Raw genomic sequence first — 16304 nt, 5'->3', positions numbered from 1 at the left:
TGCCTGTGCACTTATCTCCTTGCATAGGCGTGACCTGCCCTAAGGTTGGCTTCATTATGAAATTCTGGGTACCAGGGCATAACTTTCAATTGAGCCATCAAAGGCCTCCGTTAGAGTATATTAGCATCTGACCTTCTGTATCCTCAGTAAATAAGATAACTTTCAAAAAATCTACTCCGTGTCTGCAACTGTTCAAAGGGAAAAAAGAAATCTGGAAAATTGACTGAAAATATAATGGTTGCTGGCCATTTTCTTATGGTTAATTTTCTGTCCTTACCCCTCAGGAGGATGGTCTGAGGACAGGATGCTGTGGGGTCCAGGAATTTTCATAGTCCTGACTATGATGACCTTTCTAGTTTAAAGAGCGAGAAACCAGGTTCTCTTTCATCTCTTCTCTTCCCGTCTTACTCATCCCAAGAGGAACCATGCGTTTCTTTAAAAAAGATTTTTATAACATTAAGAAAATTACATAGGTAAATTCTGTTCATGGCTTAAAAATTAATAATTTATAGCAAAATAGCAAGACAAAAATCACCCAAAATTTCACTGTATGGGAGAACTTCTGTGTATGTTTTACAAAAGTAGCTATCATGCTGTATTACTTCTTTGGAAGCTGGCTTTGCAAACAACAATATATTTATTTTTTCTTTCCCAGGCAGTTGCGCTTCTGTTTTCTGTTATATAAGTCAGTTTGCATTTTCTAAAATTTTATGTAAATGGAATTAAATGGTATGTATATTTTTGTCTGGCTGTTTTCACACTACAGAATTATTTTGAGAATCATCTGTGTTGTGTGTATCAATAGTTCTTTCCTTTTTTTTGGTCTTGTTAGTATTATTCCATTGTATGTATGTATACAATTTGTTTATACGTTCTCCTGTTGATGGGCATTTGGGTTGTTCCAGTCTGGAGGTATTACATGCAAAGCAACTGAGAACATTCATATACAAGCTTTTGTATGGCCATATATTTTCATTTCTCTTTGGTTGTTAGCTAGAAGTGGAATGGCTGGATCAATTGGTATGTGTATGTTTAACTTTTTATAAAACTGCAAAACTGTTTTCCAAAGTGTTGTGCCATTTTTCATTACCACCAGAAGTGTATATTATTTACAGTTGCTCCATATTCTTAGTATGGTCAGTCTTTTTAATTTCAGTCATTCTAATAAAGCTATAGTATTGTTTTGTGGGTTTTAATTTGAAATTCACTAATGACTGATGATGTCGCACATCTTTTAATGTGTGTCTACATAGATGTTCATGTTGTCTGCAAATAAATACACTTTTATTTTGTCCCTTCTAATCTAGGGGACTTTTATTTCTTTTTCTGTTATGATTGAACTGGCTAGAACCTCCAGTGCAGTTCTGAATAGAAGTGGGGAGAATGGACATCCTTGTCTTGTTTCTAATCTGATTGGAAAAGCATTCAGTCTTTTACCATTAGGTATGGTGTCAGCAGTAGGTTTTTCATAGATGTGCTTTATCAGATGGAGGAAGTTCCCTTCTATTCTTGTTTGTTGAAAGTTTTTATCAGGAATGGATGTTGGATTTTATCCAGATGCTTTTTTCATTTTTAATTTGTTTATATGATGAATTACATTGATTGATTTTCAAATGGTAAACCAACCCTGCAATCTGGGGAAAAACCCTACTCAGTCATGATGTATTATTCTTTTAATATATTATTGGACTCAATTTGTTAAAATTTTGTTTAGAATTTTCAGATCTATGTTTATGGCTATAGGTCTGTAGTTTTCTTTTCTTGTAATGTCTTTGTCTTGTTTTGGTATTGGTGTAAGGCTGGCCTCCAGAATACGTTGGGAATTATTCCTTCCTCTTCAATTTTCTGAAAGGTTTTGTATAGAATTGGTATTATTGCTTCCTTAAGTGTTTGGCAAAACTCCTCATGAAGTCTTCTGGCCCTGAGGTATTTTTTGTGGGAAGGTTTTTAACTAAAAATTTGATTTGTTTATTAATGGTAGGACTCTTCTGGTTATCTAGTTCTTCTTGAGTAAGATTTGATAGTCTGTGTCTTTCAAGGAATTTGTCTATTTCATCAAAGTTGTCAAATGTATTGGCATAAAATTCTTCCTATATTCCTTATCATACTTTAGTACCTGTGGACTCTATAGTAATGACCCCTCATTTCTGATATTCATTATTTGCATCTTCTGTCTTTCATCATCAGTCTGGCTAGATGTTTACTAATTTTATTGAAGCAGATTTTGGTTTCACTGGTCTTTCCCCACTGCCTTTTTTATTATTGATTTCGGCACTGATCTTTTATTATTTTCTGTCTTCTGCTTATTTTGGTTTTAATATGCTTTTCTGTTTCTAGTTTCTTAAGGTAGAAGCTGTGGTCCTTGATTTAATACCTTTATTTTTTTTTAATCTAATATTAAGTGCTATAAATTTGCCCTTAGTACTGCTTTAGCGGCACCTCACAAATTTTAATATGTTGTGTTCTCATTTTCATTCAGTTCTAAATACTCTCTAATTTCCCATTTGATTTCTTCATTGACTCACTGGTTATTTGAAAGTGCATTATTTAGTTTTCAAATATTTGGGGATTTTCCATAGATCTTTCTGTTACTGATTTTAAATTTAGTTCCATTTTGGTTAGAGAACATACTTTGTATGACAAGTCCATTTAAATTTGTTGAAACTTGTTTCATGGCCCAGAATATGGTTTAACTTGGTAAATGTGCCATGGGTACTTGAGAAGAATGTGTTCTGCTATTTTTGAAGACTATATTTTTACTGTTCAAATATATGAATATCTTAAAATTTATTCAACCATCTTTCTACTGTTGTATATTTAGGTTGTTTCAATTTCTCACTACTATAAACCAATGCCGAGGTGAACATCCTTGTAGCTCTATTTTTGTGCACATCTTCATTGGTTATTGTAAGATAAATTCCTGGATATGATTTGGGTCAGTGACAATTTTTCAATTGCTGTGATTCTCAGTCCTAGACTGTGGAGAGCCTTTCTCATATTCCTGGATTGAAATCCTGACTTCATCACTTTCTGGATGCATGATCTTGAGCACACTACTTAACTTCTTTCTGCTTCAGTTTCTACATCAGTAAAATGGGAATAAAAATAGCAGTGCCTACTTGCTAAGGCTTCTGTAAGGGTTGTATGAGATTGTGCCCTTAAATTCTTAGCAGAGTACCGACACGACATAGGCAATCAGTAGGTGTTAGATAGTCATTCTAGTAGTAGAGTGGCAATCATGGGCCTTTGTGAGCCAGTGGAACATGTTGTATTTGGACAGTCCCATTCTCAGCATTTCCAAAATGTAGTTCAAGACTAGGGAAATTTAAAATTATTACGATCAGGTCATGTTTTCAACAATTTGTTGAAATTGGATGGAGTTGATAAAAAGCTATTATGGTGATCATATATTGCTGGCATATGTTTAATGAAAGAAACTGGGTTCAATAAGATGTTGAACGATCTGTCCAAAACAATGAGTTTACTAAGGATAATGGTGTGTCTTTTACTTCAGATCAGAAAATCATGCTGTCCTCATTGCAACAATACAGACTGGGAAATAGGGTACAGTTTCTAGAAGAAGAGTCCTTGGAAGACATTACAGATTCCACCATAAGAATTTTCTCTCTCCCTGCCAATCCATTCTTTCTTCTTTTAAAGTATGACTCAAAGTCTCAGTCACATCATTTCATGATTGCATCTCATTTTTAAGAGAGATTGATACTTCCTCTGTCTCTTGATTGCTGGCAATAATAAAAACAATAATAGTTATACTTTAAACTTGAATAATGCTCTAAGTCAACAAAAACTTTCATGTAAGTGTTCTCTTGGATCCTCCAAAGTATTCTTAGTGGGGTGGGCATTATTATTGCATTTTAGTGTTGAGGAGACTGAGACTTACACAGAATCCCACTATCTGTCTTCAATCATAGTGTTAACAGTAAGGTGCATTGTCTGGTGATTTATCTACAACCCAAGCCCAGAGTCTCCACCTTGCCTGCTTATACTTTGACCCTAATGAAACTTCCAATTATGACCCTGACATTTGGGGCTTTATTTGGCTAATATAAACATTGAAACAGTTTCAGACTTTGGGCAGACTTAAGAGTGGGTACTGCAGCTGTTGTTTGGTGGCAAAGCCGGCATATGAAAATGATCCCACCTTCTGATTACCTTCTCCAGGTGTCCCACAGTCAGATCACTGGTGTTCCATATTTTTCACCCTGATTTCTATAACAGTTTTTCATTATCGTCTTAACATCCACTGAACAGGATGATCACTCAGCCTGCTTCCCATCCTACACCGCTCCTGAATTCAGTTTGTGTTCTGGGGGTCAAACAACTTGGGGTTTGTGTGAGAGGAGGGAAATTAGTTCTCTGAATTTGAGGCCCCCAAAGAAGCCTGTTCTGAATATTTTTTCTATCCTTCTCTCCTTTCCTCCTTTGCCTCCTCCTCTCCAGTCTTCTTTGCTCAGGTATAGGCGTCCTAACTCCCGATTGCTGGGTCTTGGGCTGATCCAGGAAGACAAGAAGAGAACTGGGAATGTGAGTGGGCCTTGCAGAGCTCTTTCTCTGTGTTCCCAGTGGCCGCCATTTAACTCTTCCTCTCCTTCTTTGGGTAGAGTGGAGATGACCTTTATCTGCCTTCCTGAAAGGTGGTGAAGGAATTAATTATCTAATGTTTGTAAAGCATTTGGAAGTTGATAAATGTTAATTATTACTACCTTGCTATCTTGTCCTTTGTTCTAAATACCCAGCAAACTGAGGTGCACAGACTTAATTTAAAAAGGTGTAGAGATAACCATGATCTCCTAAACAAGAGTTGTGATTGCCTTTCTTCCTTTGTGAGCTTTTTTTCACTCTGCTCTTACAAAGTCTCCCTTCCTGAGCCCTCTCTGAGAAGAGAGAGTACTTGAGATGTATGAGGGAGGAAGTTTAGCATTTTTGAGTGCCTGTCATGCCAGAAGTACTTTATATACATTGTCTCATTGTTCTTGAATGGCTTTGCAATGTGAGGCTCATGAAGTACAAGGTATGGTTATAAAAACCCTGTTCTTCAACCTGAAATTTTTCTTCTTGGAGAATCAGTTGTCCTTATGGGCAGACTTCTACTTCAAGCATACACATAAAATGACAAGCTCTGCACACAGGAATGGTGGAAAATACCCACCGCAAATATAGCCACAGGAGAGTTAACACAGCCACACTACACTGGGCTCTTTAATAACCCCCAAAATGTTTTAGGGATTTGGAATTATTCATACTACATATACTGCTTGACATGTGCGTGAGTTTGTGATACCACCGGTAGAGAGCTCCACATTTTACTGTTGGTATTTTCTGTTGAGGTTTATTTTGAAAACTTAATATGGTTTCTGAAGAATGATGCTTCGTCATGTTCACATTTAAATGACTGATTCTGGCCATAGTTAATGGATCAGATCTGACTAGGTAAGAAGTCATAAAGACAGTCACTTTGGAAGGATCATTTATGGCTTCTCCTTTTTGATGAGCTGGAAAAGTAATTTACTATGTCTAATGTAGAGACTGGAGAAAATTTATTCTGAACCCCCAAATACTTTATGTCTCAAGACCATATTTGATTCACCTGGTAGGGTCTGCTACATCACTTTCTCCAAGAATCCATTTTAATCTCTCGAAGCTGCTGTTGTTCTATTGGAAAAAGTCTTCTTAGAAAAGCAATAGGCTACAGCTAGATGTTTCTTCTAAATGCATTAAATGCACGAAGGGAGGAATAAGCCAGCTAGTAGTTCACATTCTAGTCAAAAGAGCTTTACAGGGGATTTCTTCCTTCTGGAAAGGGAGTTTTTATTTGGAATTGTTGAAGGGAGGCATTAAAAATAAAGGGGATCACTGTGCAAGTTCTTCCTACAAGAGCTTTGGAAAGGATGGGAAGAAAAGGTATTGAAATTGTCAGTAGTAGAGATATTCTGGGTCTGCCTTATAATTTTTCTCAAGGAAAGTCATTACCTTGAATTGTTGCCATTTCCAAAGGATAACTTTTTTGACATGTTTAAAAATCTGTGGGTCTGCCAAAATTTTTCCACCCTATGTTTTACTGAGGGCTTTACCACCTGCTAGGTACCAAGCCAAGCACTTGACATGTGCTCTCTCATTTAATCTTTGTTGTAGCATTATGAAGTAAGTGCTTGTGCCGGTTTGAGTGTATTGTGTCCCCCAAATGCCATTATCTTTGTGGTCTTGTGTGGGGCAGAAGTTTTTGGTGCTGGTTGGATTTGCTTGGAGTGTGCCCCACCCAGCTGTGGGAGATAATTTTGATGAGATGTTCCCATGGAGGTGTGGCCCCACCCATTTGGGGTGGGCCTTGATCGGTGGAGCTACATAAATGAGCTGACTCGGGGGGAGAAAGAGAGTGCAGCTGGGAGTAATGTTTTGAAGAGAAGCAAGCTTGCTAGAAAGGAACGTCCTGGGAGAAAGCCGTTTTGAGGCCGGAGCTTTGGAGCAGACGCCAGCTGCCTTCCTAGCTAACAGAGGTTTTCTGGACACCACTGGCCGTCCTCCGGTGAAGGTACCCGATTGCTGAGGTGTTACCTTGGATGCTTTGTGGCCTTAAGACTGTAATTGTGTAGTGAAATAAACCCCCGTTTTATAAAAGCCTATCCGTCTCTGGTGTTTTGCATTCTGCAGCATTAGCAAACTAGGACAGTGCTGCTTACCAGGCACCTAGAAAGAGCTTACCCTCCGCTGCCCAAGCACTTGACAAGTAATATCTCAGTTAATCCTCACAGAAACCCTATGGTAGGGGGTACTCCTATTTTCCCATTTTACAGATACAGAAATCAAGAAACAAAGAGATTAAGTGACTTGCCCAAGATTCTGCAGCTAGTAAATTATGGAGCTGGGATTTGAGTTCAGGCATTCTAGCTCTGGAGTAAGCACTCTTAACCACTGCTGAATATGATATTAACCTTAAATTAGGGAGGAAAGTGAAGCACAGAGAATAATATCTTGCCCAAAGTCACAAGGCAATCAATGGTAGAGATGGGACTTAAGTTCAGGTAGCCTCTCTATTGAACCTTCAAAACTCGATGCTTACACCCTCCTGCATCACTCATTCCTAACGGACTGGTCGTGGGTGTTAGCTTAAAGCAAAAGCCACTCACACTTGCTGCCATCTCAATACACATTTCATAATGGCACTTAAGAAAAGAGAGAGGAGAAATGAGCTTTATCATTTCTTTAGCCTGGTGTCTAGTTTCCTTTAATTCTGAATAGATTTGGTGGGTGGGGGCTTGTTATAAGAGGGTTGATTAGCAGATGGAATGGACTTTAAAGGTCAGCTGGCCCAATCATTCAATTGATGCTTGAATCTTGCTGCATCCTGGCCAGATCATCTCAGCCCTTGAGTTAAGAAATTATCCGCACTGAAAGGAACTGAGCATTCATAAGAACAAGAGGAATTTCAAAATCATGTATGATTCAAAGAAACAATCTAAGAGAGACTAGGGGAAGAAGCTATGATGTCTCACTCACCCCTGTCCAGATAGGCATTTACCTCAATAGTACATTTTCAGAGGCTGTGGATAACTATTACAAAGATTTGAAACCTTACCATTTTATAAAACAAATGCACTCCATCAGAGAACCAGCTGGGAGTAATTATGCACCCAAACATTTGCCTCCCACTATGAAATAAAGAATTCAGCGCTGACTGGCAGGTGAGAAACAGTGACAGATGTTGGGCAGCTGGGCTGTTTCTTGGCTGCACTGACTGTACATACCAGGGCCCTTGAGAAATAGACATTTTCAAGGATCAGGAATCTTAAGATTGATTGTTTGCTCTTCATTTTGATTTTGCAACCTTGGCAAAGACACTCCTGTTGTTAGGTCCTCTGACTGGAGAGATGCCAACATCTCTTTTCTGTCACCCTTTTCTTAGGCTGTTGTTTGACAGTTCTCTGTTTTCCGTTGCAGGTGCCAGGAGAAAGCGAGAAGCAGTGGAAGCCAGCCCTCGTTGTGCTGACTGAGAAGGATCTTTTAATCTATGACAGCATGCCACGGAGAAAGGAGGCCTGGTTAAGCCCAGTTCACACGTACCCTCTTCTTGCCACCAGGTAGCCACGACCTTATATTTGGGTATGACTTGTTTGCAGTTTGATACTATGTTAAGCAGTTACAATTATTTCAACACATTATGTTATTGTTCAATGATGCAGCAAGGGCTGAGAGCCCCTCAAGAAGACAGCCATGTTTTTACCTAGATGGATTAATTATCATTTATGTCATTTATGGTCAAACATGAGGCAACACAGACAATGGTGAGATGGTCCCAGTGTACCGATCTTCCTGGATTTCCATGCCATTCCCTTTGAGATGTCCTAGACATGTGTAGGTACTCTTGAAGTCCAAGTAGAATCATTGAGTTCAGGTCTCCACTTGGTGGCCCAAAGAATGGCACATGGGAGTGTCCTACTTGTGCTTTCCAAGGCTTGCTTAGCATGAGAAACCCTGTAACAAGTTCTTCCTCACTGTGAGGTGCTTCCTATAGAGGTCGGATTGCCAGGGTCTGTCTGATGCTTAGGACCTGCAAAGCACATTTACTATTCATGTGAACTGTGGTCTTAATGCAGCTATATCTTTGTCCCCTCCTTCAAAGGTTTCTGTGCTCAGCACAAAAGCAAATCAGACTTGAGTCTTTCCTCCAAGTAGCTGACAACTCCCAGACCTGGCTTCTGTTGCCAACTTTTTCTGTATGTGCTTTAAGACAGTGGATATAGCTTTTATTCCTGCTATGCCTCCGTTTCCTTACCTAGGAGCTAAGCTCCCTGGTATAATAATGTCTGGCAATATTGGGCCCTCAGATGTATGTTGACTGAATTACTGCACGATGTGGGGCAGACTCTGGGAGGCATTTGTTCCAACCATCAGAGCATGGTGGTTGGAGGTTTTTGTGCATCTGTCTTTAGCAAGAGGTAGACAGAAGCAAGGTTGGTTTCCTGTCCTGGAGGAACTGAGATGCTAAACAGGTTAGAGTCAAGGTTCAGGCACAGGGAAGAAATGAGACCCAGTGGCACAAAAAAATCAGAGTGACAGTAGTGAATAAAGCTGAGGCTCCTTAAAATCCCTCTTGCCAATCATGGTTGATCCTGGAGGACAGCAGGGGACCCTGAAGATGACAGTGATATGGCTCCAGTGGTTGGTGGAGGAAGTCCATGGGTACCAGGAACCAGGCATGCATCACTATAAAAAAATAAAGGACTCATTTAATTTTTGAGCCTCCCAAGCCTCAAAATGTTTGGCATGATGACTGTTAAAGTACAGCACAGCATTACAATCAAAACCTCTATAATCAGAATCCAAGCATCTTAAAATGTTCAAAGATTCAGGCTATGCCTTGGATTCATTCAAATTCAGCAAAATCTCCATCACTTTCTGCAGCTTACATCCTGGATCCTCATTGATGGACACTGATATTCAGATCCCAGATTCAAAGACATTCCCCAAACAGAAACCAAAGAAAGTCACTGTACTCCAATTATCAAGAAGGAAAATTGGACTTATACCTCTGGGAATGATTTTCAGTTACAAAAGTCAAAATAAGGTAGAGTTTCTTTGTAAGTCTTGGACAACATGAAAGTAAAAGTAACCCTCGGGAGCGAGAGGAGGCAGATGTTCACCAATGCCAGTATTTGCCACAAGTTGCCTCCTGCAATCGTGTATTGATTTTGCAAGACATGTGTTAGCGTGCCTGTTTTTCAAATGAGACCTGAGGCTCAGGGGAGTTAAGAAATTTTCCCCGGGCCACATAGATTCTCAGAGGCAGAGTCTTAGTTCTGGCTCTAGACTTGCCGCCTGCTCCCTGTTAACTCTGGGGCTCAGGCATCGGAGTGGGGCAGACTTTTCATTCAACCCCTTTGTGCCTTTTGGAATTTGAACCCTGGGAATGTATTTCTTATTCAAAAATAAATATAATAAAATTAAATAATAAACCCCTGCTCTTTCCGCAGTACCATGCTACCTCTGAGATGGAGCATGGAGGTCTTTTCTCTGCCGTCCTAAGGCTGTAGGAGCCTTGGGTGTGATCTGGCAGGTACTTTAGCCTCTGGTGTCAAATAGCAGATGTCCAAGGGGCGACTGCTGAATCCAAACTGCATTGTAGTGATCTGGATTCCACAATTCAAAAAGAGAGAGTGTGGAAAGAAAGAAGGAAAGGAGGAAGGAAGGGGAAAGAAAGAACTATATTTCTGTGAGGAAACAAAATATTTCAGCAGCAGGTAAGAGGTGAATTACTTCTCAGGAGTCATTGTTTTCCTCAGCTTTTCCTTCGTGTAACCAGAGGCAGCAGTGGGACTTCAAAGTCTCATTAAGACCTGGGAAGATAGTCTGGTTCTCCAGAAACAGAACCTGGGACAAGGATTGATGTGAAAGCGAGTTACTGAGCCAGGGCTCCCAGGAGAAAGCTGGACTGGAGCATGGGAAGGATAGGGGAGGGGAAGACGCCAAGGAAGCGTGTGATTTCAGGCCAAGTTTGGGTTTCAGCCTGACCTACAGCAGGCTGCGCTGCCCACTATAGTAGCCATGAGCCACATATGTCTATTTACATTAAATTTAAGAAAAATGAAGAAATCAGTTCCTGAGTCATATTAGTCACACGTCAAGTGCTTGACAATCCCATGTGGCTAGTGGCTACCATTTGGGCAGCACAATCTAGATCATTTCCATCATCGCAGAGGTTTCTATTGGATAGCCCTGATCTAGAGCATAAACTACCACCTCAAAGTTGGTCCTGACTCAGGAAAGTTCCTGGGCCTGCACACTCTCACAGCCATCAGTCAAGAACGAAGGCTGCCCAGAGGATGGCAACTCACAGGCACTTCAGTGGCTTGGGGCAGTCCTCAGATGAAAGGTTCCAGAGGCGTGAGCCCTTCATAGCAAAGCACCCCAATGTGGGGGCTGGCTGCACGGAAACAGTCAAAGGGATCTGGGGTGGTCTGCACAGGGTATGGACAGTATCTGTTACAGGCTCACAAGCCACAGGAATGCCAGGTTTGGACTGTGAGCAAGGCCCATGAATAGCTGAAAACCATGGCTTGTATCCAATATGGAAATAGAAAGTGGAAACCCCTTCAGTGCATACCTGTGCTTGTTTAGATCAGAAGGTGCATCAGAGAAAAAATCAGTGTCCACAGACTAAACATAAAGGAGGTGCAGCCATAATACTTGTCTCTTCCCAAGGCCACCCTCCCCCCCAACAAAATTGCCCAGCCTGACCACTGAACTGCCAAATAAAATTTGTCAGTAAATGTGTATATTAGCCATATGAACAACGATCAAATTAGGCCCATAATTATTACAGTGATCTGCTGGCAGCCTGTGAGGCAGAGTATTTCCAAGAAGGCACTGGCTGTAGTTCTTAGTTTTAACTTTATCCCCTTGAGCTAGCAGGAAACTTGCTGCCTACCCCTAGCAGTCTGGAGATGTAAGAACTGGAGTTTCCACCTTAGCCCCCACCGCCTCCCAGCAATGGCACTTAATAACCCAGACTAATGGCTTTATCTCCCTCCTTCACAGTACTCACCTGTCAAACACACTCTGTGCAATGTCGTTGTCTTCAAAGCCACAGGGACATATGCTTTGGCAAAATAGGATTGAATGGACTCTTTGGCTTATGCGTCAGCCACCATGGTTTGCTGGCATTGGTCATGATCAGCTTCTCTCCAGGACACTGTGGATCCTCTCAGATAAAGGCTTTGGGGAAGCAAAGAAACAACAAGAAAATCATCACCTCCCTTCCCAGGGTCATGACGCTGGGGAGATGTAGCCCTTTTGTAGCTTCAGGCTGGAGTTCGAATGAGTTGCTGACCGTTTAAGTGATTCTGTCCTTGTAGGTGGCATGGGCTCTCTGAGGCTGGAGGCTGGGCTCAGGCTGCGGTGAGAGCAGGTGCTCTTCTCATCACCCAGGCACAGTAGAGGTCAGAGGGAAACCGAATCCTCCCATTACAGAAATTCCATTGGCTGTTACCCTAACCACATTTGAAGTTCATGAAGTGACTCTTACATTTGCTTCTCATGTGTCCTGTACAGCCACATGCACCATGTCCTTTCATATATAAGCATTTGGGCACATACCCTGTCTAATAGCAATATTTGTCTTTGTATATTTCTAAAAAAGAGAAGCCATGTCCTTTTCTTATTTCTTTTTTTAATCTTTTAATCTTTTATTAAGGTATAATTTATAAATTAGGAAAGTGCACACATCTTAAATGTAAAGCTCAATTTATTTCTACTTAGGGATATGAAGAGCTGTGTCTTTTCAAATTTCATCATAGGGTGCCAATTAATCACTCTGGGTGGCATTATCAAGAAGGCCATGGTAATGCCATTTGCAAAATAGACTGGGATGGTAATAAACCATCAGCCATCTGCAGGGCATGGGTCAAGGCCCTTGCTTTGTGTGGATTCTATCAGGGTTTGCAAATCTTGCCCAATTTAAGGATCACCTGTTTTGCTCGTTCAAGATGCAGGTTCTCAGGACCCTGCCCCAAGATTCTGGCTCAGTAGGCCAGGGCTGGGGCTCAAGAGTCTGTGTTTTTAACAAGCATCAGATGCATGTAGAACACGAAGTAACCACATTTAATCCTCACAGCCCTGTGATGTGGAAGTTTTATTATTCCTGTCTCACAGATAAGTACATTGAGGAAGTGAGAGTTTAAGTAATGCACCCACAGCCATAGAGCTAGTAAATGATGGAGATGAGATCCTGATTCCTGAGTCTACCTTACTACTATTATCTCAGCCTCCCAAGGGCATGCTCTTACTTCCTAGTGGTTTAGTGACTCTTGGAATTTGCTGAGTGCATCATGTAAATCTTTCCTTAGCTCCCCTGACAACTTAATCATGCAACAGGTGACCACCGCAAACTCATCTTACAGCTGAGGAAACGGTTGCCCCAGACCACACAACAGTGAGAACCGAGCTGGGGAGAGTTATCAGAGATCTGGAATTTCCACCCATGGCTTGGACCAGTGATTCTTGAAATTGTGGTCCCAAGGCCAGCAGCTTTAGCACCACCTGGGAACTTGTTAGACATGAAAATTTTCAAATCTCCTGCATCAGAAACTCAGGGGCTGGGCCCAGCAATCTGGTGTCACACGTCCTCCAGATGTTTCTCGTGTAAGTTATGCTTTGAGAACCACTGGTTTACAGGGATATTCCCAGCTGCCTCCCATCTTCCTAGTGTTTGTGGTGGTGCAGCAAGGACTTCAGTGTTTCTTCCCTGTGGGTCTTCATAAGCACTGTTTGGCCTCAAACTGTGATGGCCACTGATGAATCAAAGTAAGGCTCCTTGGATCCAGGTGCTCAGTGAGTCAACAGGAAGTCTCCTCTAACCAACTCTTAGTTTTTCTTTCCTCTCATTTTTGTTTCTTATTGCTGCTGTAACAAATTGCCACAAATTTAACGGCTCACAACACAAATTTATTATCTTAACGGTTTTGGAGGTCAGAAGGTCTCACTGGGCAAGGTCAAGTTATTGGCAAGACTACATTCTTTCTGGAAGCTCTACAAGAGAATTTCCTTGCCTTTTCTAGCTTTTAGAGGCCACCTATATTCCTTGGCTGTGTCCTCGTCTTCCATGTTCAAAGCTAGCAGCATAGCATGTTCAGATCTGTCTCTGACTCCGTCTTTTGTCCTCCTCTTCCACCATAAGGACCCTTGTGATTACATTGGGCCAACCAGATAAGTCAGGATGATCTCCCCATCTCAAGATCAGCTGATTAGCATCCTTAGTTCCATCTGTAACCTCAATTCCCCTTCATCATGTAAGGCAACATATTCTCAGGGTCTGGGGATTAGGGTGTGGATGCCCTAATTCAGGGCCATTAGTCTGCCTTCCATACCTCTCTATTGGTTTTCTAGTCAGGCTGTCTCCTTGTGGTATAAAGATGGCCCCCAGCAGTCCATACTTACATACTGCCAGCTAAGCAACCTCAGCAGAAAGGGCTTGCTTATGTTCTAACAGTTCTAGCAAAAGTCCAGGGATTTACTCTGAATGAACTGGTTTTAGGTCAATCATTGGGTCCAGGGTGCTTTGATGCCCTGGGATTGGCCAGTCCTGTCCCTGGTACATTCCTAAAACTGAGTGTGAAGTCATCCTATTCCCCCTCCTGAACTGCGAGTGGCATACGCCGTTGTTGTTATTTGCAGAAGGAGGAATGGGTGCGGACAGGGCACAAGCAGCAGATGTCCACTTCAGTGCGCAAGACCTAACTTGTCTTTCCTTAACTACTTCTCGCATGTCTTCCAATAATGTCATCATTGTCCTTGTAGCCACCCAAGCTAATATGTGAGCATTATCTTTGACATCTCCCTCACTCCCCATTTCCAGGCCCCAGTACTCTCATTGCCACCACAGAAGTGTGTCTTTTCATTATCTAAACACAGCCCTCATCCAGGTGCTTGTTACTAAATTGCTTTACTGGCATCCCCAAATAGCTTCCCTCCTCCATTTTTTCCTCCCCATTTTCAATCTTCCCCAGTAACAGTGCTGATCTTTGGAGTTTAAACCTGGGGGAGAGTCTTAGTATCAGTGAGAGGTTACATGAAAAGATAACCAGAATTTGAATCAGATTTGCATTTTGGTCAGTTATCCATTAGCTGCTCATGGGATAAGTCTGGGATGCTTTTGGCTGAAACTACAGTTTCTCTGTAGTGGAAACTAGCAAGGGAGGAGAAAAAGACTGGAAATGGGCTGTGGGTTAGCTAGCCAAGAGTGTCTGCCATCCCTTGGCTGAGTTTGTTATTCTCTCTTATCTTAGTTTCCTCTTTTGGAAATGGCCAATCCTAATCATCCTTAAATAACTGATCTCTAATTATGTATACATAGAGTTGTTAACAGTGAGCTTTCTCCAAATATTTTATCCTTTTATTTATACTCCACCTTACTCATAAAATATTTTAAGCCTAGTTCCTCCAATTAAGGAGTCATAAAGAAATCATGAGCCTACAGATAAATCTCCCATATTAAAAAAGTCTGATTTAATATATGCAAAATCCAGTGAACATGTAAATAGTAGAGTGATTATTTAGATTTCAAATAATTCTTTTGAAAAGAACCCACCACTAGATTTTTTTTTTTAATGCAAGCATGTTTCTTAGCTCAGTTAAAATATGACATTTCAGTTCAGATTTGTTAATACAACTTAGATAAAAAGTTGGGGTCACTTAGAGTGCCTTCCATGAAGTACCATGGTTTCCTTCCCATCGCTCATTTTCCTTGGATCACTAGCTAGTTCAGGGATTGGCAAATTGTTTCCCCTGGGCCTAATATGGCCCACTGTCTGTTTTATATGGCTTGCGAATGGTTTTTACATTTTTGTATATGTAAAAATGTTAAAAAAAAAAAAAAGTCCATGACCGTAAAACTGGTATGAAATTCTTATGTCATTGTCCATAAATAAAATTTTATTGGAACACATCCATGATCATTTGCTTACATATTGCTTGTGCTGCTTTTGTACTATAGGCCAGAGTTGAGTAGTTACAACAGAGAACACATCACCCACAAAGGCTAAAGCATTTACTCTATGACCCTTTATAGAAAAAGTTTGCAACCTTGATCTAGTTCATCAGCCACTTCTAAAAAGATGTATATTGCTGCCCTGCATTTTCACTTAACATTGTCTTCTTGGCATTTTCCGTTGCTCTTTTGCACTCTTCCTTAGCTCCGGGGGCCTGGCTGCAGTGGTCCGTCTCGGGGATGCTCCGGTGTACACATCCTAGACCCTCACAACCTGGCTTCAAATCCCACCTCGGCTACTTGCCAGCTTTCAAACTTTGGGCAAATTTTATCATCTCTTTTTGCCTCATGTCCCTCATCTATAAAATGTGAATGATGTGTGTATCTACCAGACAGGGTTATTGTAGGGATTATATCAGACAATGTAAAGTCATTAGAATAGTAGTTGACTTGACACATGATAAGTGCTAAATAAATTTCGTTATTTCTATTATTTTTTAACCGGTCCTCTCTTATTGGGTTTATAAGTACGTTGGCTAATTTTTTTTAAGTGATTTCATCACACTGGAAATCCTGACCAGCTAAAATCCACAGGTCATCATCATAGCACCTTCTGATAAAACTTTTACAACTCATCCTAGTAGCAAAAATAAAAATTAAAAAAAAATTAGCAAACAAAACCATCTCAAACAGCAACTCCCTTTAAAGAGAATGGAAAACAATTTTATTTACTGGTAGAGGGGAAAACTTACGGTATTAGATTTGACAGACCTGGGTTCACTGCCAGTTTCACCCATTCAGACCC

General features: G+C 40.9%; 1 protein-coding gene across 3 annotated transcripts in view; it reads left to right on the top strand.

Annotated features, from left to right (window-relative positions):
• The window catches only part of SNTB1 (syntrophin beta 1), a 262771-nt gene that overhangs the window by 214859 nt on the left and 31608 nt on the right, over positions 1–16304 (top strand). For all 3 annotated transcript variants that reach the window (XM_037803525.1, XM_037803524.1, XM_037803523.1), the window contains one exon: positions 7957–8096. In XM_037803525.1, the coding sequence (XP_037659453.1) occupies positions 7957–8096 (140 nt within the window). The remainder of the gene's footprint in view (positions 1–7956; positions 8097–16304) is intronic.

Source organism: Choloepus didactylus, chromosome 14 (genome assembly GCF_015220235.1).
Source record: "Choloepus didactylus isolate mChoDid1 chromosome 14, mChoDid1.pri, whole genome shotgun sequence".
In the NCBI taxonomy this organism is placed as follows: domain Eukaryota; kingdom Metazoa; phylum Chordata; class Mammalia; order Pilosa; family Megalonychidae; genus Choloepus; species Choloepus didactylus.
This window is presented reverse-complemented; position numbering and strand designations above follow the sequence as displayed.